Here is a 25051-nt window from a genome sequence, read left to right as displayed (position 1 = left end):
AGAAACAATAGAAGAAGAATGGGGAAAATTTAAAAATGCAATGATAAAAACAGCTAAATCAATATGTGGAACTACAAGAAATAACAATAGAGGGAAACGAACATCTTGGTGGAACGATGAAGTGAAAAGAGAAATAAAAGAAAAGAAGAAATTATGGAAAGAATACATACAAGACAAAACACAACAAAAATATGAAAATTATAAGAGACAAAGAACAAAAGTTAAAGAGATAGTTAAGAAAGAGAAAAAGAAAAGCGGGAATTGTGCTACTTTAACATAAACTGTTCTTTCAACTTGAACGTACCTATACCTAATATGAACGATTGCATTGCAGAATGTACCATGAATAATAAATTATAAGATATTATGCATTTCAACTGTTATACTTAAAATAAAAAATGGATTTTAATTCCAACGATAGATTGACCCTTTTTGTTAGTACTATGTCGCTGCTAAGATGTGTGTCTTAACACTAATATCTTTCAAGTTTTTTTCGGAACAGAATACATATATTGTTGAATTTAATAAATAAATAAATAAAGTACAGCTTCTATAATCAAAAAATTTTTATTCAGTAAAATATCAGTCACAATTCGAAAGAAATGTATAAAAATATAAAAACGTATCGATACATTTTCTTGAATAAAAGCAAAATAATGCTATTAATCACACATAAAAGTTAAACAAGGAAAAGTGTGTGCTGCTCTAACAAAACATGCATATTTGTTTTTGTCGATCGATACAGAAAAATAGCAAGTTTCATCTTTGGAGCGAAAAATAGAATTATTCATTTACGTCCGTATTTTCTTCTAACTGCTTTATAATGTGTTTATACGGGCAAATTGAAATGCAAATTGAAAATCAGAAACTATAAAATTCTGCATCATATAAAGCCAGCAGTAGATGGGATTTTTATTTAATTATACCTTTTGTTGCGGATATATTGTCTAGTCAAAGCGGTTTCAAATTTTGTGGATAATACAAACATGGCAACAGTATTGGATCATGTAAAACCATAAAAGTGTGGTTTTGGAATTAGATTTAGTGTTATATTTTTGAAATCATAATTTACCAATTGGAAATACAACAACAATAGTTAAAAAACTGTATGAATATATTTTCTTCGCGTGTCATATTTAAACTTAGGTAAATATGCATAAATATGCACCACATTACACAAAAATATGCATTAAATATGCATTTCTTTTAGAAAATATGCAATTTTTTTAGAAAATATGTTACCTAATGGCGCAATCCTATTGAGGCAATATGAGGCATGCGTCATTGTCATAGTCATTTCATTTAAGAGACAGAAAGCGACAGGAAAGAAATCGCCTTCAATCAGTATTGAACAGTGACATACAGTGGGATATTGAAAAAATAATGATATTTTATCTTAACTCGAAATTAATTTTGTTAATTTTTGAGTGGCATATCAAACGAAAGGTATTGAAAGCTGTGGGTGCTCCTGTGACCCACCTCAACCTCTTGACCCCTGAGGACCCGCCCTATTTTTAGAGACAGGTTTATAACATAAAACTGCAGTTTATAATGTGTTTTTAAGTAAAAATAGACTATTTATAAATATAAGAAGGTAGCTGATACGTAGTTTAAATGTATGGTATTCAGTTCTTCTGACGATGGCAATGACGAAATGGTATCATAAATAATAAATAAAATATTTTTTAAAAGTAAGCGGGGAACAACATCTTTGGCTTAATTCTGTACGTCGAGACACCACAATTTCGTTTCACTCTTCCTGTGAGCACACAGTGTAGTTTGTGCATAAAGTTCCTGCTAAGGCACACATCCCCCATCTGATATTATTTTAATAATTCATTTCTCACTTATTTAGTTTTCATCGTTGACCTTCGCGCTCTATGTTGCAAATCCTGTAGACCAGTATCACCTTGGATAACTGCCCTCCATGACCCTGGAATAATTCCACCTTGGATTCTTAGTAAAAAACGCATTAGGCTCACTAACACGAACAGTTATTTGATAATTGATGCGTTAGATTAATCTGATACACGTGAAAAGAAACATCAGGATTTCATTACTCCTAAAAAAAACAAAAAAGTTTGTCCCATTCAGACCGAGAAGAGGAAGCATGATGAAGAATATGTGTCTAATAAACTGCAAAAATTAGGCACATAATAAACAATACATTATTGTATGCATCTTTGTTTGCTTTGTTCATACACGTACATATAACAACTGTGATGAAACTATTAGTACTGCCATCGCTCTATCCCCTGAAGCTGATAGTATCACTATCTGTACCAGTACATCTCTGCCTAGTACCAACAACGAGCAAAGCAGCACATCCTCTATGCATCTACATCGACGAATCTTCAAAGTTCAACCAATATTTTGGCCTCTTCAGTACTTTCGGAGTTCCTAACTACTGACTCTCAGAGCAAGTCATATGTACCTAATTATGTAATTATTGTCAAGAAACGTTTGGTAATTTGTAATGTAATTTGAACAAAAATGTTTTTGTAATTAATACAAATATTATTTATTTATTTATTGATTTATTTATTGACGGGATACCACCCAATTTAATATATACACAAAGTATTACAAGTATTATCTAGTGATACAATAATTATAAAGATATAGTAAATATGTATGAAAAGAATTGGCGATGCAGCTATATAGAAAAAAAAAACAAATATTAAAATTTTATAAAGCACATAGCAAATATAAATCACATAAAATTACAAAATTTTTTTTTTAAACACATTCTACAGACATTTTCCGAAATCAAAGTCTATTCTATTTCCATTTAGAATGATTCTACTCAGTGGAGAATGCCTACCAAAGTTAGAGCGATGAAATTTAATTGCAAAATTATGAGATGTTTTAGTAACTCTAGAGGGAACATTAAAGTCAATTAGAGACAGTAGATCATTGCAATTAATTTTTGAATTCAGTAGTTTATGAAGAAACAAAACATCAGCATACATCCGTCTGGAAGATAGCCTAGGAAGGTTTAATGTATTTCTAATTTCTGAGTAGGAATGGTCGCTTAAAGGTTTGTGTAATTAAAAACTTAAGTACCTAATGAATTTATTTTGGACTTTTTCAAGCTTGTCTATATGGACTTCATAAGTGGGTGACCAAACGACTGAGCAATACTCAAGAACAGATCTAACTAGGGAAATGTAAATCAGTCTGATGGAATTAATGTTATGCAAACATCTAGAGGTTCTAATAATGAAGCCTAACATTTTAAATGCCTGGTTATTCACATAATCAAAATGAGCGCAAAAATTTAGTTTGGAATCTAATTGAACACCTAGATCTCTTACAGTTGAGACAGCCTTCAGTGGTTCTTCAGCTAATTTGTAATTATAAGAGAGGAGGTTAATTCTTCTACAGAAACTAATAAAGTGACATTTTCCAACATTAATGCTCATTTGGTTTCAATTGCACCATGCCATAATTTTGTTAATATCAATTTGGAGTTTTTCACAATCTGAGACGTCTTCGATAATTCTATAGATTTTTAAATCATCAGCAAATAGCAAAAATTTAGAGTTAATTTGAGATTTAATGTCGTTAACAAATATATTAAAAAGGAAAGGCCCTAAGTGGCTTCCTTGACGAACACCAGATGTTACGGAGATCTCACTAGATTGAAAGTGTTTAATTTTAACAAGTTACATTAGCGATTAAATGTCGTTATCAATTTCAACTGTCACATTTTCATTATCATTTGCAAAAACTAGGTCAAGTAAAACTCCGTTGCAATTTGTGATTTGATTGAGCTGAAATAGGTTATGAAATGCAAAAGTATCAACTAAAGTATCAGTAGCAGTGTTACTATTATTACTAAAGATACCTCTTTCATCATGGTACCACTCGCTGTTTGGCAGATTGTAGTCTCCTGTTAGAATGAACTTGTGTTCAGGAAAATTGTTACAGACAGATTCTATACTAATACAATGATTCTCATAGCATATTAAGGCTGAATTAGGCGGAAGATAAACTGTACCAAGTATATAGCATTGATTCAGAGTGCAAACTTCGACAAACAGTTCCTCCAAGTGAACATGTGGTAATAGAATAGACCTCGATGAGTAACATTTTTCAACTGCGACACACAACCACGACTCAGTAAATATAAGCACATCATAGCACTTTTGTACTATGATGTGCTACAACAGCTCAGTTGTAGCAGCACTTTCTTCAAGAGCACCAAGCTTAGTTCTAATTCCTCTAACATTCTGATAATATACTGTTAGTTCATTAGACACAATGTGGGAGGTACCCCTGGAATTCAGTTTTTTTTCTGGATTACTATTTTTGGTACGCCACGAATGTACCTAATGGTAAGATTTTCTTCACCTCTTGAAACCCTATCTGCCAAATTAGTACGAAGTTCACTAAGGTATTTTCTCTGTAGATAGGTGGAATCGGAGCTAATTTTAATATTGGATGCAGCAAGTTTATTTTTATTTTTTAAAATTGATAGTGCTACATTCTTATTTTCAAGGACTACTTTAAGTGGACGTGACATATTATTCTTGATATTACCAAGTCTCATGACTTTTTTAACTTGAATATTGGGATTGATCACGCTTAAAGTTTGTTTAACTTTCTTCATATCTTCTTCAATTCTTGCTGGTGCTGTGCTAGAGTTGGTTTCATGGAGGTTATAAATAATAATATTATTTTCACGGAACTTACGTTCCTCCACTTCCTGGATGATGGTGTCAAGATCTGTGGCTTTGTTATCTCTAGGCAGTTCTAGTGAGCTAATTTTATCAATAAGTTGTTCCACCTTTTGTTCAAGAAAACTGATTTGCTTCTTCATCATAGGAATCATTTTAATACCCTCCTCACAGGATTCGCAAAAAAGTTTAAGGACCCTTCTATCCTTCAACTCCAACACCCTGATTTCTGATGCTGTCAGATTGGCACATTGATGATGAATATTCTGATTGCAACCATCACAAACTCAATATTCACCACCCTTGACATTCAACAAACATTTTGTGCATGACATATTTAAAAATTTTAAAAATTTTTAGATTAAGTACTGGCCTATCTTCTAAATATATTATTTGTAGAAGTATTGATAACTTTTTATGAAGAGTACTTAAGTTTTTGTTGAACTCAATTAGGAGAATATGTGCTTCTAATTGCAAATAAATGCAATTTCTGGAACATTTACTAATAAATATGAAAAATAACTTACAGATTAATAGGGTCTGAACTTTTACGGGTTTTTTGATACCAAACAACACATTAATCACTAATAAATATCACTTAAATTATACATCATTAACAGAGCAGAAAAATATGTGCTTACGTCAGTAAATATTGTTTTAAACGTTAAACGTTAATAAAAAATTATATATAAATAAATATCATATTTTTACTTACCACAACAAAATCATGTAGAATTTTGATCAAAACTCTACATACTTTAGGAATAATTCGAGAGATGCTTGGTTTAGATATCCGAAACAAATACACAAGTGACTGGTAGCTACTATCACCTGTAGCCAAATCTCTCAATGTAACTAACATCCTCACACGCAGTGGTATTGATTCGTGAAAGTTAGTATCAACTTTTTTTATTTTTGGTAACAGTTTCTCAAGTAAGTACTTACAATCTTCTTTACTCATTCGTGCAACATAGCTGTCCCTTCCACCACCATGGTTTCCTTTCCTTTTTACCTTTCAAAGCAATTACTAAATATGCTGCTGATGCCACTGCTTGTAAACACATGACACACTTAATCGAAGTCGCCTGAATGGGATTACACCTAGAGGCATGCTACAAGCTACTAGGAAGACAAATAACGCATGGGACCTTTTAGAGTCGCAAACCTTGAAGCAGTGGATACGTGTATCTTGCCTCATGCCGTGTTGTCTCAATGAAATTGCGCTTTATGTGATGCCACAGAGGAGCAACAGGCTGTCGTCGGTGGAATTAATCTGTCGGTAGTACTAGAGGTAGAATTGTCATTAGAACCGGTAACACTCATAGAAGTTGTACCCAATAAAAAGATTTGATATTGTTAATCATTTTTGAATTATAGGCATTGCTGTAATATGAATGAATATAAATATAAATATTTTTTATACAACGCGGCTTTTTATCTACCACAATTGTTTTATTTTATATCAATTCTAAAATGAATTATATATCAATCAGCTTCAAGGTACAATTTTCTACGTGGGCTAATTTTTCTATACAAATCAAACCCAAGGGTCCATTTGTAAATCAAAATAATAGTAATATTTATGGAGCGTTTTTCGACCGCACGCAATTCTTAAATTATGAACGGACAAAACAAAATAATGTATTCACCAAGGGTGTTATACGAAACTCCAACAAAACATATAATAAGGAAAACTAGATCGCTGACGGTTGATCACTTGCTGAGGATTAGAGTGTTCAAAGTATTGGAAAACGTATTAACCCAATTAACCTTTTAGTAATAAAAATTGTTCAAGGATTGAATTTGATAAATATTTAATTTAAAGTGTATTATAAGTAGACGTTTATAGAGTCTATGGATGGAAAGGAAATAACTGAATTGTAGTTTACAAAGAATAATTTTAATCTATTTAGTATAGTGCATGATATTTTACTCTTTGTTACGCTATGAGTGTCGGTCTATTACGACGATATTGTACCGTACTTATTTTGAAGTTTATTACATAAATATAAATAGTTTTACTAATTATTTATTGCTGTTTCAAATTTAGAGTCACATTCACGATTATAAGTGTTTGGGAAGATTTTCGCGGTTGGCACAATTAAACCTAAAATTATTACTATTACAAAAATTAATATTAAACTCACTAGGCTTGTGATTATTAAACTTTCGACATCCTCTCTGATGTCTTCTTCAGGGCTTACGAGAGGTCTCAGTCCCCCGACCACCCAGGCAATACTACATATATATATATATATTGTTATGATTGTTTGTTTTGACTTTAATCTTAGTTTATTGAGCCAATAAAAAAGAATTATAACTTATTTGTTATCAAAAGTAAAATAATCCTTATATTACCTGTGTTCGATGGATTAAAAAGATTTTCTAGTTGTCTTTTATCGGGCTGGGAAGAAAGGATAAGAATACAAATATATTATATTACAAAGATTTACGTTTCTTTATTTTATATGAACGAATAAAACAATTATTAAATTCTGTCGTTATCTTATCAATCAGCATACAAGAAAATAAATCAAATTTTTATAAAAATAAGATTATAAAGCTACATACATTTATATTACGTGAAAACCAATTTTACTTAAAATTTTTTTTTACTTGAAACAAACAACAACAAAACTTTAAACTTTTGATTAGCCTAACAAAACCTCAGTTCTTAAATTTGAATGCTAATGACCATGATGTCAAACCGATCCTTCACAGATATAAAATTCAATTGTACAAACACTTACAGCTTATTTTCTTCTTGAGTTGTATGTTGGAAAATACCCAGAAAAGTCCAGTCTCCTCAACGATGTGATCTCTCCTCTTTGGCCCCTCGGCTCTTTCTGAACGTCTCTGCAAACCTCCTGCAGACTACACAAAAAACACCTGATTCACTTCTCCAAACTCAGCTATTTATTTATGACACCAAGACCTCCTTTTGTCAACTTGATGCCGTAAGAATACTTTCACATATCCTTTATAAAATGCCCACGGTAGATCCAAGGACCTCTTTTAATCAACTTGTTATCTCCTTCTTCAAACTATTCATTTCTTTTCGTTACCGGTATCCAAACTCACGAACCACACCCTATCTTGAGACAAAACGACTCTTTCTTTCAATGACCAAATTATAACTAAATTCTCCTGTCTCATGATCGACTCACAAATTCCCATTTAAAAACGACCGTCCAATCAAAAGCTCAAATTGTGTTTACCATGATTTTGGAAAAGCCTAATTTCGGTTTCAGAGAAAAACTAAATAGCTTACTTTAAAATTGGTTTTGTCAATACACAATAATTTATACATATTTTAAAAGATTAGAATATGGTCATTTAATACTCGACTATACAAACAATGAAAAGATTACCTTACAGGTAAAATGTCTTCTAATTCTAAACAAAGGTTTTTTGATAATTTTGTTTGAAACGGAAAAAGGTCGTTTGCCAAACAAATTTCTATTCTTATCTACACTAAATCTTATCTTAAATTACTATATACAATTTTGTTTATCATGATATCTTAAAATTTTATTCCGATGGATATTTTTATTTATTTTTCTTTGGTTGGGAAAGAAAAAGTATGACAATATATATACATATATTCTATATATATATATATATATATATATATATATATATATATATATATATATATATATATATATATATATATATATATTATTGTGATATTTAAAGTCTTGGTGCGCCAAGCAATAATTAGCTAATTAATTTTTTTGATTAATTAAAATTATTTAAATGATATGATTATGACTCTATCACAATTTTTAATTCTTTTATCTCAGGGTTAAATTCGTGCTTCAATATCTATGCTATTACATGTGAAAGGTAAGGTCCAAAGAATACCGAAAAAAAACACATATGATCTAACACTATATATTGAAATAAAATTAATGAAATAATTCACACTCAAAAGTTTTCAATAAACAAATCTCATATAATGATTCTCAAAATTTTGTTCTACTTACGTGAACAATCAAAATTAATGGTATAAACAATATTAATTGAAATCTCAAAATCCCAAACTATTCTAACTCTCCTAATCAAAATATTTATATCCTTTCTAAATTAAGTGTAAAAATTGTGTTATCAATAAAAGAAAAAACTGCAGAAAACAAAAATATCTCTCTCTGATGATGAGTGGTCCAAATCCTTGTTCCTTGTAGACTATATTATCTCCTCTCAACCGCTCCCTATGTAATCAGCAATCTTACAACAGATTGTAGCAAGTATATCGTCCTTAATGATCTCCTTCAAAAGCACAAATCATTCAAATTATGATAGCCTTTCTCCTCTCGATAAACTGAATCTCTCGTTGGCCCGAGTGAAAAATGACTCTTGGAATATCTTCTCTTTACGATAAACTGAATCTCTCGTTGGCCTGAACAGTGACTCTTGGAATATAAGTAGAAAAATATGACTTACAATATTTTGCTGCTTCAGCTTCTGTCAGATACACTAACTCCACAAAAACTCACTAACGTTCAACACTACTGCTTGCTACTTCTCGGGAACCGCCAGAGAACAATCACTGTTCGTCTTACAGACTTGGAAAACCAACTGATTATCTTTTCTCTCTCCTAAATCTAGCTAAACTTTCCTTCCTACATACCTATCCCACCTTTTTCAATCTCCGCCAATCAAAACTCGTCACAATTCCCCCATTTTTTCATTTCGATAACAAACAAATTTTTACCTATAATTATAAATTTCCTAAAACTTGTTTACAAATAATATTTTTCTATAATTCTTAAAAACTAACAAAAACCTCTTTCTAAAATCTCTTCTATTGTCTTTAATCACTGCATTAATGTATTTGGAAAACCCGGTTCAATTGTCTTTGGATTTCACTTAAAATTATGCGGGTCACTCAAGTATAACAAAGAAATAATTTATGCATTGCTTACATTTTGTTTAGTACAGGTAATCCAAGAATTTAATAACTTTCCTTCTTCGAAATGTTTGTTGGTTATTATCCTACTTATCTGAATTATTTTAATGTTTTTGAACTTTGAAATATTTTAATCAACCCAATATTTTTCTCGATTTTACATATCATAACAATATATATATATATATATATATATATATATATATATATATATATATATATATATATTTAAGAATAATAATAAAATTAACTATAAACATTTCATGACAAATTCTAAAGTAAATATCTATTAACAATCTTATTTATACGTCACATTAGAAAACGATTTCTTTTTGTATTCACAGAAAGGTATTTCCAAAGGAAATTCCATTCGGGAGAAATCCTCAGCAGCGATAACTAATCCGACATAAATGGGGAAAAGAAAAAATAAAATTGGAAAGTGTTCAGTCAGCTAAAGGTATTTCTTAAAGGAGGTGTTACGAGTATCAACGTCGTAGTTATATACAAAAGCAGGAACTTCCTTACGGCGATTAAATTCGTCTTTTTGCTCTTAGAATGAGTAGGTGGCAATTCACAGCGAGCCACTTCTATTTCGAGAGGCCGCACTGATAATATTGGGTTTTTCTACCTTTTTCTGCGAATAAAGGCGGAGTTAAAAGAGAATGAAGAAAAAAAGTAATAAAATTATATGTCAAAAACCAATCTTAAGTGTCTTTGTGTATGAGTTTTCGTTTATATTACCCAATGAAGTATTTCGGTAGCCATAATCAAGATATTGGAAACTATATCAATAAAGAAGTGGGCAAAGGAGGAATAAAATAAATTCTTTTTAAAATACGAAATAAATTTCTCTGTCGTAGTGACTGTCGTAGGAAACACGCGTATTTTTAGCTTTTATATTAACTCAATTCTTGAGCAGATTCAGTGTTGAAACATTAGTGTAATACATATTGCGATATAAATTAGAAGAAGATAGGAAAATGGAAGATTTTGGAGGTTAAACATGTTCAATACAACTACAGTGTGTGAATATTGCAATAAATCAGTATTAAAACCTATTATCCAGATTTAGCCATACTCTCTCTAAAGGGAAAATTCACTCATCCCAGATACCTACATAAGTATTTTATTTCGGAAAACAAAGCAATGGCTGTAATTTAAAATCGGTAACGTCTGTACAATGCGTGTGCAAGCCGTAGGACTACCTTCGCCAAAATTTAGAATTGTCGAATTCACCATTTTTTTAAAAGCCTACAAAAAATTATAATATATAAACCAACAGATTAACAACATTAAATTAGCCATTTAACGACAACAAACTAGAATATAGTAAATAATAAACTATCTAAATTAGAGTTTCTCGTTTGCAACAATGTAAGGCTAAAAGCAAAAATTATACTTAATAGACCCCATAATACAATCTCATGGGAAATTTTTAAGGGACATTTGACGTCCCCTTGACGTACATTTGAAAGTTGTGATTACATAGTGTAGTATTGATTTATATGTGATTCATGCTGGGTCAAATGACCTCTTAAAAATTCCCATATTCTATAACGTTCTATCAAGGTTTTAATACAAAAATGTGTACTATAGGTACAGATTCACAACAAACAAAAGATACAGAATTACAACATGGTGTTTGAAGTCAAATGTAGACAACACTCTACTGGCAAACTCACTTACTCACTGAATAGTATACATAAAATTTCTGGACTTTTCCATATCCAAAACTGACATTACTTTTAATTAAAAAATAGGTTAAAATACGTTATTTTTTTTTTTGCAGGAATCAGAACTTTTTATGGAACTCATCCGGGATGTAGCGAATGAATTAGACATAGATGTGCTGTGTTACAAAATTTTAAAAAATGTCAGCATTCTTACTCATGCCGACCGAGGTTCTCTCTTTCTGGCCCGATCGACGGGAGAAGAAAAGTACCTCGTCCCTAAATTGTTCGACGTTAGGCACGATTCCTCCTTCGACGAAGCGATTAGACTGTCCAGGTCTGAAGAGTTGAAGATACCGTTCGGCGTTGGGATTGCCGGAACAGTGGCGAAGACGAAGACGCTTATCAATATCAGGGACGCATACAAGGTAAGGAAATAGTTTTTTATTAAAATCATTCAATGTGATAATAACTTACGGCTGATCGACCAGGGCGGATCTGTGAAAAAAGGACTACGTTTGGATGTGAGTGGTGGCATTCACATTTTTGCAGAAAAAGTTGCGTAAAAAATACTTACAAAAAAATTAAAATATTTAAAAAAATGATTAAAAACATCGTTTTTTCTACTTTCTTTGATTATAACTTTAAAACAATTTATTTTGGAGCAAAACCGCACTGAAATATAATAGAAATGATTGTATTTTCTATAAGATATGACTGGATAAAATGTTTTAAGAGCGTAGGCGCAAAATTTCGGGCCAATGCTTTTTAAATGCAATTATTTGTTTCGAATCCTAAGAAAACTAACAAATATTTTTGAAAAATTTAAACGCAGAATGAAAGATTACATTATTACCGAGGGCTGAAAGTCCATTAGAATAAACAAAAAGTTTTTTTTGAATAAGATATTTGAAATTAAAAATCACACTAAATTTTCTCTTTTTTTTTCACCCCTGTAACTTATTAAAATAAACATTATAGTTTTCAGGGACTTTCGGCCCTCAGTAATAATGTAGTCTTTCATTCTGCGTTTAAATTTTTTTAAAATACTTATTAGTTTTTTCAGGATTCGAAAAAAATTAATGCATTTAAAAAGCATTGGCCCGATATTTTGCGCCTACGCTCTTAATTTATTAACCTTGGTACACAATGGCAATAAATACAAAAAAAGGGGGTAAAACAAGCCTGCTTTTATTCAATGTGTTTCAACCACTAAAACTGCACTTAGGACCTTCTTTATTCGTCTTGAAAATCTATATAGTATAATAAAACAGCCCAACAAATTTCATTAAAATAGATTCAACAGATTTTGCATAATAATTTTGCAATCGTTTGCATAATAATTTTGCGATCTTTTGCATAATCATTTTTAAATTCTTTAAAAAACTAAACAATGTAGAAGTTTGCCATTTTTTTACATATAAAATTGCACTTTTGCTAGAAAACCTCCGAATTTTTTTATATGCATCGATTTGCTTAAAATTTTGACCGTAAATAAAAAATAGCTCAAAAATCAAAATCTAACCTATAGCGTTATGTGCTTTTCCTCTGGAAATGGTTATCACCCCAACTAGGGGTAGAAAAGGTTTATCAAAAAAAAAACATGGTAGTCCATAGAAAAGCGAATTAAGACAAAACTATTCGTTGGGGTTTTTGTAAAAGTCAATATTTTTCTAGATATTTGTGACTTGAAGTTTACAAATTACACTTTAAAAAACTGTTTTTAAACTGTTTTTTGTTAATAACTGCAAAAATGTAGATTTCATCGAAAAATCTGTTTTAATTTATTACACTTTAGTAATATAACAACATAGCATTCTAAGTGGAGATTATAAAACTAATAGCTTGGTTTTTTTATTATTACCGCAATATTAATAGTAAAGTACTAATTTAATTTAATTTTTTGTCACAGAATGTATGACAAAAAAAACAGCCAAGTCAATAGAATTTTTTACAGCCATCACATGAGCTGTTAGTTACTTTCCTCTGTGCTATAGTACCAATCATATTAGATTTTTGTGTAGGGGTTCATATGCAAGTGTGACAGAACTGTAGTAGTTATCAATCTCAAGTGTCCGTCCTTTGTCAAGCAGTCCATCCATTAGTTTCATCACTACATTTTTTGGTACGGTGCTATCTTCAGCATGTTCTTTTCCACGAGATACATTAAAATCGTAGATAACCACCTTTCAGACAAAGTTTGAATAATTTTATCCCAAATTTGTGCCTCTTGTTGGCGATATACTGCTTGAATTTTAGTCGCAATTGAAAAGGCACTAACGTTTTGTCAATGCACACGTTTTCCTTTGGAACAATGGCAGCCTTGAATTTATCCTTTAGTCTGCTAACCAAGGGAACGATCTTTTGCAAATGGTCATGTGTTGTTACTGAATTATCGTTGAAATGCAGAGTTTTCCACAATAACTGGAAGCAATTCCTTGACATTACTTTTTTGATATTATTCACATAAATATCATTCTTTAACTAGTACGAATGAGAAGATGGAAAATGATATAATCCCATTCATATAACTATACCCATAAATCATTTTATTTCGGCGACATTAGTGTTGTGGCACGCGGTAATGCATTAACTTTTTTTCTGATTTCTTTCCTGACAATGCAGGGCATGATTTGTTTTTTAGACCTGAAAAGTAAAAAAAAACTCAAAATCAGTTAAACAAAATAAATTAGATATATACCATCATGGATAAAAGACCATCGTCTACAAAATATTTGTAGAATTAAAAGGGCGATTTGTTGTAAAAGTTTTCATATAATTCTGTATGAAAACCTGTAAAATTATAGTCCTCACATGTAAATTTCTGTAAATTTTCGCTGTTGACCGACCCATGAGACAATAGCTACATTCATTGCATTGAATACTATTGGTTCTTCTAAAATTTCCTGTGTGAAGACTTCAGAATGTTGGGCAATGACAGATTCTATAGCAGCATCAACATGTTCTCCGAAATTCGTATATTCTCTTTGTTTACTGGTGGACGCCGATACATCTCGTCCCAACGGTTTGGTATTTCCGGCCACACATTTTTCTTTTTTGTTCTGTTCCGGAGTACTCGATTCATTTTTACTGTCACTAGAATCAGTTGGTTGGTACTAGTCCGAAAGATACGTGTCGCCAAACTCATCCGATTCTTCATCTGACAGAATTTCTTGCCAATACTTTTTAAATTTTTGTAAGGACAAGAAAAACGCAAACTACACGTTATTAACAGGAATAAATAAGTCAAGGCGTGATGGCACGTTGGACTCTCATATGCATTTTGTGATAAAAATCTTGCTGGTGGCCGCGAAACTCAAACGTCGACTCACATTTTGAAAATTGAAATTTTATAGTGTTAGATTTTGATTTGAAAGTTAAAAAAAGTAATAGAAATACTTAAAAAAATGATCGACTAATGCAGACAATAAAATTTTCAATATGGTAGCATTACATTCTTAAAGTTTTAATAGTTTAGAAGGTTTGGTTTTGAAAAAATCTGAGTTTAGAATAAAGACACTATTTTCGGAATTTTTCTCAAAAATCCCCTTTTTGAAAATAACTTTTAACTAAAATTTTAAAATATGAAAAAGAGCATTTTTTACTAAAGATTCAAATGTTTTTATTGCTATAGACTAAAAATTAAACGAGATATGACTGTTTAAAGGTACTTTTCGCATGCGTTTAGCACTTTCTTCAAGCCGTATCAGCGGAATCCTGTTTAAAACGAATTGCTTTAAAAAAATTTAATATACACCATTTTGTAGCTTTTAAATTAAACTGCAAAGTAATAAATATTATATTTTTTCAAGCCCTTATACACAAATAGAATATCTCGGTAACTATTAGCTTAAAATAATTTCAGAAAATGGCGTTAGAAAGGCATCGGAAAGACGCTATTTTTTAATTAAAAAAGTTTAGTGACGAGAAGTGTTTCCTGAGATTCAACCACTTAAAGTTAATTGACATTTGTGATAAAGTTATAAACAATAGGATTTTAATCGTTGAACCATCCTTACCGTTTTTATTCGATCGCCAATCCAAGCTCGTATTCTTTTTCTTTGTAAATGTCATCTTGACTTTTTTGTAAATAATACTGCAAGTATCAAAAATTTACTTTCTAACTAGTCATCTGCTCAACCTCGCAACTAGATGACACACTGTTTTGAGGCACTAGAGTTTCACCTTTCCGCCTTTCCCTAAAAAAATAGTTTTAAGAATAATTTTATCCACATAATCCCACAAATTATTTGTCTTCTTAAGGTTTACTACTTTTATTTTAAAACCGACAACACTGCAAATAAAAGCGCATTATTCGATTTTGTTTTTTTAGACCAATTAAGGAATTTTTCTACTTTAATCATTCTGATTTCTTTAATCTTTTTAGACTAACTAACTCTTCTGAAGCTCGCAGCCATTTGTACATCTTTACTCTTTTAAATTAAATTTACACGATTTCTAGGAAGAAATTGGTTACGAAATAGGTGGAAATTAATTGGTTATATCTTACTTATGGCGTTGTTGGCATTACTTTTATGAATATTTAGAACTTTTTATGTTATATAGACCAGGGTGAATCTGTTTTTTTAAGGTGGATGTGAGAGTTGTCATTTGGATTTTTGCAGAAATAGTTAGGTGATAACTAAGAACTAAGTACCTTAGTTTTACTCTTAGAGCTTTCCTGTATCTGATATGTAAGTAATATTTGTTTCGCCGCATATTAAAATGTAAACTAAATTCAATTCAAATAACACAATTTTTCTCTAATAAACCATATACTAACAGCTGACTGACTAAATAGTGCAGCTTCCATCAGATTGGTGATGCCCAATGGCATTAATGTCCCAATACAATACTTGGTTTTTCAATCTCACTCTCAATTAATGTTATAGCTACTCACTCACTTAATTTGTTAATATTGAGTGTCATCTATTATGTTTCAGTTGTTTATTGCTTATTTTATGTTGTTTTAGCTTTTAGTTTTTGGCACAAATAAAAATAACTAGTACTGAGACCTAGTAGTCCAAAATTTACCAACTTTATTAATAAAAACTAATAATCCGATCCAGACGCACATATTCGGAGACTTTCGGACGAACCAAGGTCGTCCGAAAGACGCAGTGGTCCAAACGGGCTCGCGCGACTCCCCCTTGCCTACCTTCTGTTGGTGCTTACGTATCACGGTGGCTCCACGTTTGACTATCGAACAAAAGACCAAAATTCACAAGTTGATACAGCAAGGAACTAGCTACAGTTTCATTTCAAAATAGTTCGGTATTAGCAAATCTACCATTAAGGACATTAAGAAGAACAAAGAAAAGATCGAAAAGTTTGTCAGCGAAACGGAAAGCGGTCCAGGGAAGAGGAAAAAAATCAAACCCTCTGAATATCCGAAGGTAGAAAGTGCGTTGTTCATGTGGTTCCTACAACAGCGGAAAAAGCATGTTCTGTGAATGACCTGTCCGTTCCGAACGTTGGCGATCATTCTGGCTATGATGACTTTGTTGGTTGGTATACGGAATAACTGTGTTGAGGTCTTTCTATACCATGCTCTCAGGTTAGCAAGCCAGGATATTCTTCTTCGCCCTGGGGCCCTTTTCCTTCAATTTCATCTTGCAAAATGCATTAGAGTAGCTCGTATATGCTTTGATTTCTCATTATATGTCCCTAAGGGATTGGTTGGACAACTTCATACGACGTTATGGAGTTGGACATATCAAAATTACTGGTGAGAAACTTTCGAGTAATGCCGATGGCATCAAACCCTTCTAAACTGCATTTAAAGAACTTGTGATTAAAAACAATTTGAAGCCTGAGCAAATTTACAATCTATATAAAAGTGGGTTATTTTGGCGCATGTTACCAAACCACACATCGGTGTCATCTCAAGAAAAGAACGTTCCTGGTCAAAAAATTGTGAAAGAAAGAATCACTTTTATGACTTGTGCAAATGCTTTAGGGACTCACAAACTTCGTTTGCTTGTTGTGTGCTTGTTTTCTACAACTCCCCTCTCCTTTAAGTCTTTATCGATTCCGTCTCTCCAACTTATTAATCTCGGTATACATTGCTTTCTTTTTCCATGTGGTGTTCAGTTCAATAGTTTCTTTGATATCTTTTGTACAATATAATATTTTATTAATATACATAATGCATTTTCAGTCATTTTCATTGTGTTTTTGCAGTTTTTTTCCTCCCAATAAAAAAGTCATAGGTAATCCCAACGATGCGATCATCCGAACAACCGTTTCCCGATTCCGTTCGGATTAACGCAACCGTACTGTATATATAAACATATTATAACTACAATTATCATACATTGCCGTTAATGCGTGTTTAAATAAGCGTAAAATGTTGAAGATAAATGTTCCAAATCAAGGTTAAACTGTTTCAATTCCCGGCAGAAAATTCAATAGAGTTCAGCACAGAAAAATACGATTAATAACACAAGCAAAATGCACATACCAGTAAATGATACTCGATATAGCAGCAAATAGTTTTGCAAATAAATGGTGGAGGTTGTACTTTACCCCAATAGAATGATAGCACTTTGACTTCAGCGACCACAAAATATTGATGATGGCAGAGCAGCCTCCACCCCTAACTAAGGCACGACTGCCTTGTTCGGCCGATGGAACGACTCTATCCGTACTGACTGCAAAACAGTCGTTAGTTTTCGAATTGTTTTTGGCAACTTGAGGCAACGTATGTCTATATAGTCACCCAAGCGATCGGCAACTTTAACGAAATCCACTATGTAATTTTTCTGTGCTTTTTTGTCAACAACAGTGTATGTTAAAACAGTCTTTTGTTTGCAACAATGTACTAACAACAGTCTAATCGTTCACACGTAGTATATGTGTTTTTCTAAGAGGAATCGTGGCTAACTATACGGGGAAAATCAAAATCAACAAAACGTCTGTTAATAATTATATACAGTTGCGAAACTAACACTCTGTAAGATTTAGTTTTCCTTTTACATTGCTGTCAGCCATTAAGAAATATAAAATCATCCAGAATTGCGTTGTAATTAAACATCGATGTAGCCATCTTTTATTTTTATCGTTTTTATCGAAATTTATGTCTTAATGTTACTGCCGGAACAATCCGATCTTCCCACATACTTAAATAAATTTCCAACTATTTTATTACCGTCTTTCCAACAATAAATGTTCAGGCAGCAAACGGTAAATATTTAATGGTAATAAAAATAAGGGTGGATAGGGTCATAAAAATATTATAACAGTAATAGCAATAAGCGTTAAAATTGTAATTAAAGTGAAATATGGCTGTAGTTTAATCAATGTTAAAGATATTTAGGTTATTCAGCATATTTAGGTTAATAGAAATCTACTTTGTAGTGTGTTATAGTGCTCAGACGATTTATTATAGAAAGCGATCAGACAGCGGTAAAAGCAAATAAAAGGATACGACAAAAAGAAAAACATACACGGTGATAAAAAGTAAAAAAATATACAGGTCGACTATTATAATCTGTGCTGGTCAAATTTCAGACAGATGCGCGTGACCAGGGATCGTATTTTCGAATTCATTTGAGCATATTTCGCATACGAAATTAGGAGAAATTCGCTCAGAATCTGATTTTTTGGATTTTCGAATACTACGTGCACCATTTTTTTCATATACGCCGTCTCGAATGGGTCTAAAGTATTTAAATATTGATGCTAGTATACGATCAAAGTAATTAAATTTAACTTCAAGAATCCTGGGTGGTTCCTCTTCTTCTTCGAGGTTGTTTTTCTTTTTCTCTATATTAAGTACCTGGTTAAAGTATTCCACCAATTATTCAATACATCTCTCCTTGTTGTATTTTGTCACCATAGTGAGGTTTGGGTCTTCACAAGAAATAACTTCATATCAGCTCCCTAGGTGCTCTACAGAGGACTTCGACCAGTCAATTCGAAGTTTCCTCTGCGTTTCTATCCCAATTTGGTGAGTTAGGTCTCTCACAAATAAAACTGAGTTTAATGGTGAAAAAAGTCCAAGGACAAGCAGGGAGCAGAGTCCCGTGAAGGAGGCTCCCAGGGCGTAAAAGACCTTACATGGGAGCCAAAATAACGCTAGGCTTCACTACCCAAGGCTTGGAAAGTGCACTCGTTTTAAATACTTCGTATCGTATCGATGTGCATTTCCAAGTCCATAGACCAATGGTAAGTTGAATAGGAGGTAGAAAGGCGGGGTGATGCGCATCGACGTGATCATTGGTCCACAGACTAAAGAAATTGATGACGGTTTATTATATGGCTTCATTTTCTTCTTTTGTTGCATTCTTGCACTCATCGTCAAACCAATGATTTTGAAGGGTACAATTTTCTGTTCCTATTTCCTATTTGATCTTTTACTGCTGCTTCAACCACGTTTTATTTGCATTGCTAAGTCATAACATCTATCTTAACAACTCCAAACATACATCTTTAGTAATGGGTCTTATCTTCTTCCTTCTTGCTATGAAAGTAATCTCAGAATAATGCTTATTGGTTATTGCATCCATTCAATCGCACTACAGCCCAAATCGGGCCTTGGCCTCCTTCAACAGACTTCTCCAATTATCTCGATTTACCGCTGTTCTTTTCCATGAATGCGTTCCCAGGCAGTTCCTGGCACCCTCATCGACTTCGTCTTCCCATCTCTTTTTAGGTCTTCCAACAGGTCTTTTTCCCTGCATTCTTGCATTTAATAATTTTCTGGGGATTCTATTCTCATGCATGCGGACCACGTGCCCTGCCCACCGTAATCTCTGCAGTTTAGTGTGTTGTGTTAGGGTTGGTTCGCTATATTGTTCGTATATTTTTCTATTATACCTAATTCGCCAGTTGTTGTTTTCACTTATTGGTCCCAGGATTCTACGTAATATTTTTCTTTCAAACACATCTAATGTATTGGTAGATTTCTGTGTCACCACCCATGTTTCACAACCACAACTTACTATGGGCCTGATTATTGTTTTATAGACCCGGAGTTTTGTTTTCCGGTGTACGTCTCGCGATTTGAATATGTGGCCCATCGCGAAATAGGCTTTATTTGCCAGCATAAGCCTTCTATTTATTTCCGGTTCTTCTTCATTGCTTGCGACCAGATCCATTCCTAGGTATGTGAATCTATTTACATGTTCTATATCGTCAATATAGTGTTGCACCGGTCTATTTGATCTGGTTTGTATGAGTAGTTTTGTTTTATTTGTATTTATTGCTAGCCCTACTGCTTCTGTACTATGTTTCAACTCAACGTAGGTTTCTTCCGCTGCATTCACTGTTCTGTTTATTATGTTTATATCATCTGCGTATGCTGCTAATTAGGTAGACTTGTTTGTAAGCATGTTATTTCCGCTCACCGTCAACCGTCTATATACATATTCAAGAACAAGATTAAAGAGCGTTGGAGCTAGTCCGTCATCTTGTTTCAGTCCTTGCCTTATCGTAAACGGATCAGTGATCTGACCCTGAATACATACCTGTGCTTCTGTTTCTGTCATTTTCATTTGCGCTAGTCGTATTAATTTTGATGGTATGCCAAATTCTTCCAATATATTAGGTAGAATTGTTCTATCTATTGAATCATAGGCTTGTTTAAAATCTAAAAAGAGATTGTAAACGTCCATGTCATATTCCCATGCTTTGGCTAGTGTTTGTTAGACTGTAAATAGTTGGTCAATGGTAGATCTATTTTGCCTAAACCCTGATTGATATTCCCCGATGATTTTTTCCGTGAGAGGTTGTAGTTCCACATATTCCCCGATGATTTTTTCCGTGAAAGGTTGTAGTCTTCGATTAATGATGTTTGTGAGTATTTTGTATCCCAAACAAAGTAAAGAGATGCCTCTATAATTCTGACACAACAGTTTGTCTCCTTTTTAATGAATAGGGCAGATTATACTTTTCTTCCATTGTTGGGGAATTTCTTCTTCTAGGCTATTGGTTATTATTTGTTGGCAATATTTCTTTTTATGGACCACATTTTTTAATATTCCATTGAAGGACCTACTTAGACCACGAAAGGGTCGTATCATATCGCTTAAAACCCGTACTATTAAAATGTGCAAGATTTGTATCAATTTCGTCTTTTAAAAAGAATTCAAGCTTTATGTATTCGCCATTATTACGGAACTTCGAACACTAAGGGCTATTGTTGTATTTCGAGATATGCCACAAAAGAATTATGGAGACTTCCACTCTTCAAACTTCAAAGCAAGTGTCCTGAGAAGTATAACGTTCGCCCACATAAAACGTATATACAAGGGGTTTGTACATATTTAAACTGAAATAAAAGTTTTAAGGACTCTTATTATTCTTTCTTCTACAATTAATATCTCTCAGAGATAGAAATATAGTTCAGTTGCTATTTTTGTTTATTTTTTTTCACAAGTTTTTCAACTATCAAAAATCAAATCAAATCAAATCAAAAATATAATCTAAATATTGTTCAAAGTGGGGAGTATGATCAGAATGATGTTTAATGTTTATAAATTTAGTGTGAAAATATAATATTTGAAGCAGAATTGAACATTCTAATTTTTATAATAATTTGTAACGATGAGACTACCAAAGAGAATTAAAGTACTATTGTAAAAATAATACCCCAATCAACCATGGGAGCTCATCGTCTATACCTTGCCTAGCTCAGTATCTCAAGGGTGAGTTCGTCTTGTCTTAAACTAGGGATTGAACCTGAGTTCTCAGTTGATAGCAAATAAGACAAATTTTAACCAAACATATTTATTTAAATGAATAAAAAAACAATAATTAACCCTGCCAAAGCTTAACAGTTAATAAGTGTTACTTATTGCTTCGATGGGCTGTTTGTGTGTTCTAGCTGTTGGGTCCTCCAATTAGAATTTGTGGCTTCTGGAGAGCTGCAGTCACACGTGGCTGTATGTCCTGACCAATTGTTGAAATCCAAATATGCCAATAAAACCAATAAAATTTTGATATGTAAAATAAAATGTCCAATAAACCAATAAAGTTTTGATACGTCCAATAAACTAAAAGATAAGGAACAACTTGCCTTAGAAACACATCAAAAAGAAAGGTTAAACTTCCTTGCCATCTTACAAAATTACACTTAAACAAATAGCGTATGGCAAGGATAAAATGAAATATGAATGTTATTACTTAGTTAAATTCTGTTAAAGAGTCCTAATGCATATATCAGAAAAAAAAATGTGCTTTCGAAAGAAAGTAAGGTTACAAATATTGGAAATGTGGTCAGAATTATAGAATAAATATCACAATGAAAGTACTTACCCCAAGAGAATTTGTAGACCATAAAAATGAGTCTTATAATAATTTTTGCCTTCTTTTATAAATTTCAAAAAGAGGCAAAAAATAATCCCACTACAGAAAAGTTGTTTTGACAGAAAGTGGGACACTGAATGAAGTTAGCACAGATGTCATAGAATGTTGCTATAGATATCATGAAACTAGCTTGTCAGTCAACACGGAACAGAATAGTCTGCCGAACAAAAGTGAGAGGGCGAATATTTATTCTATGGGACAGAAAGAGAGAAAAAAAATAAAGACAGAGGAAGAAGAGAAAAACAGAGGGCGCCAACTACTTTTATAAATAAAAAATAGTAAAAATTAAACTGAAGATAAAGAAATTAATAAATTAATAAACAAATTAAAATGAAATAATTATTTAAATATAAATTAATAGAGATGTGACGTTTATAACGTTACATATTAAAGACTTTTTTAAAAGGTTAAGATTAAGTAAACTGACAGTGATCTATATTTTGAGAAAATATTGTATATTGTTGTTAATAAATGATTATAAAAGTAGGTGTATACATATTTTCATTTTGGATTGTTTCTATACCTGTCTATTTTGTTAAAATAGAACCGCTCTTTTTTAACCTTTAACATATTTACTACCTTATTTCTATGTCTCTTAAAAACCTGCCATTTATGTTGTTTTTCAATGACGTCAATACATTTTGTAAAATCTTTATAAGCCCTAGCACGTTGTTGAATTTGTTTAAACACCTCATAATCAAACCAAGGTAATTTTAATTGAAACTGGCATGTTACAATTGGTATTATGCCATTGATTACATTTTCACAATTTTGCAAAATTTCCTGGTAAACGATATTAACATCAACAGAATCTAAATTAAAGTGACACATAATAAGATTATTATTGGAGATATTTACTGAAATAACGGAATGATCAGTAATTTTTGGACAATCGTGAACACAAGCACTTATATTATTTTGATTAGAAAGTACATAATCTACCAAAGTTTTACTAGTGTCAGTAATACGGGTAGGATCACTAATATATTGTTTTATCCCATAAGCCGAAAACTGCGTTTCGTTTCTAAAAAAAGATGGGGTGCAGATCAAAATATCTCTTTAATGTTTTATAGATCCTACATACATACGATCCATTCTGGATTACGGTTGTGTTCTTTACGGTTCAACATGCAAAACAAATCAATTAACTCTTGACAGAATACAATTTAAATCAATAAAAATTTGTCTAGGAGCTATGATGTCTTCACCAAACCAAGCAGTTCTAGCAGAAGCCCAGGAACCACCTTTACACATACGTAGGCAAATGTTAGCCAACAAACGTCTAATAACATACAGATCGTTTAATACAACTATGGTTCACAAAATAGGTTTACTTTTGACAGAAAATTTTACAAATTCTTATTGGAGAATAAAAAATTCTCCTCCTCTTGCAAAATCTTTTATCGATACGAATTCATTTGAATCTTATATATTACAGCTACCAAAATTTCCTTTTTACATACAAGACTTTGAAGTTCTGATAGACAAACCAACCACTATAATGCCCTCTTATTCAGACTTGCCAATTTTAACTAATATGATATTCAAATCCATACTAAGCAAATTAGGGGAAGATTTAACAATAATTTATACAGATGGTTCAAAAACTGTTGAAAGTACTGGTTTCGCTTTTTTTGTTTCAAACAGCAATTATGTTGAGAAATATCGAATTCCTGAATGTTGTTCTATTTTTACAGCCGAGGCTGCTGCTATACAGAAAGCACTAACTTGGTGTGTCACTAATTATTGTGAGAACATCGTAATAGTATCGGATTCTCAGGCAGTATTACAAGCTATTCGTAGCCATCCATTGGATAGTTTTCAAAACTCCATTATACTTGATATCAAAAAATTATTACATGATCTAAAATTCACAAAAAAAAACAGTTACTTTACTCTGGGTTAAAGGACATAATGGAGTAATTGGAAACGAATTAGTGGATGGTATGGCAAAAAATACATCTGAGATATCCGAAATTACAAATTTTTACTACTTTAAAGATCTTTTTTCTATTAACAGGAGTATTGGCAGGAAAAGATGGATGTCAAAATATAAAGAGGTTCAGAAGACTTCAAGAAACCATTACTTTTCTATTCATCCATGTTTACCAAAAAATATTCCCCATTTTAATTTTAACTATAATAAAGTACATTCTTCGTTAATAACCCGGTTAAAACTTAACCATGGCCTCTTTCCAGAGCATCTGCATAGAATTGGAATCTATGAAACCCCTTTCTGCCCTTGTGATGGTAAATCTGTCGGAGATTTGAACCACTTATTTTTCGGTTGTCCTAATCATAGGGAACAGACTTGAAGCTTATATCTAGATTTAATTGATCTCAATATTAGCCTACCAGTTAACATCAGCAAACTGTTATCTTATTCTGACAAATCTATATATAATATTCTAATCAAGTCTATAAAAGATTCTAAAATAAAAATTTAAACATCCTTGTAACAATTTTCTGTGACAAAA

General features: G+C 32.1%; 1 protein-coding gene across 1 annotated transcript in view; it reads left to right on the top strand.

The window, feature by feature from the left end:
* Nucleotides 1–25051, top strand: part of LOC140443091 (cGMP-specific 3',5'-cyclic phosphodiesterase-like) — a 238096-nt gene that overhangs the window by 60909 nt on the left and 152136 nt on the right. Inside the window, exon 3 of the mRNA XM_072534157.1 lies at nt 11384–11692. Coding sequence (XP_072390258.1) covers nt 11384–11692 — 309 coding nt within the window. The remainder of the gene's footprint in view (nt 1–11383; nt 11693–25051) is intronic.

Source organism: Diabrotica undecimpunctata, chromosome 6 (assembly GCF_040954645.1).
Source record: "Diabrotica undecimpunctata isolate CICGRU chromosome 6, icDiaUnde3, whole genome shotgun sequence".
NCBI classification, from domain to species: domain Eukaryota; kingdom Metazoa; phylum Arthropoda; class Insecta; order Coleoptera; family Chrysomelidae; genus Diabrotica; species Diabrotica undecimpunctata.
Note: the sequence above shows the minus strand (reverse complement) of the source record. Positions and strands in the feature narration are given on the sequence as shown.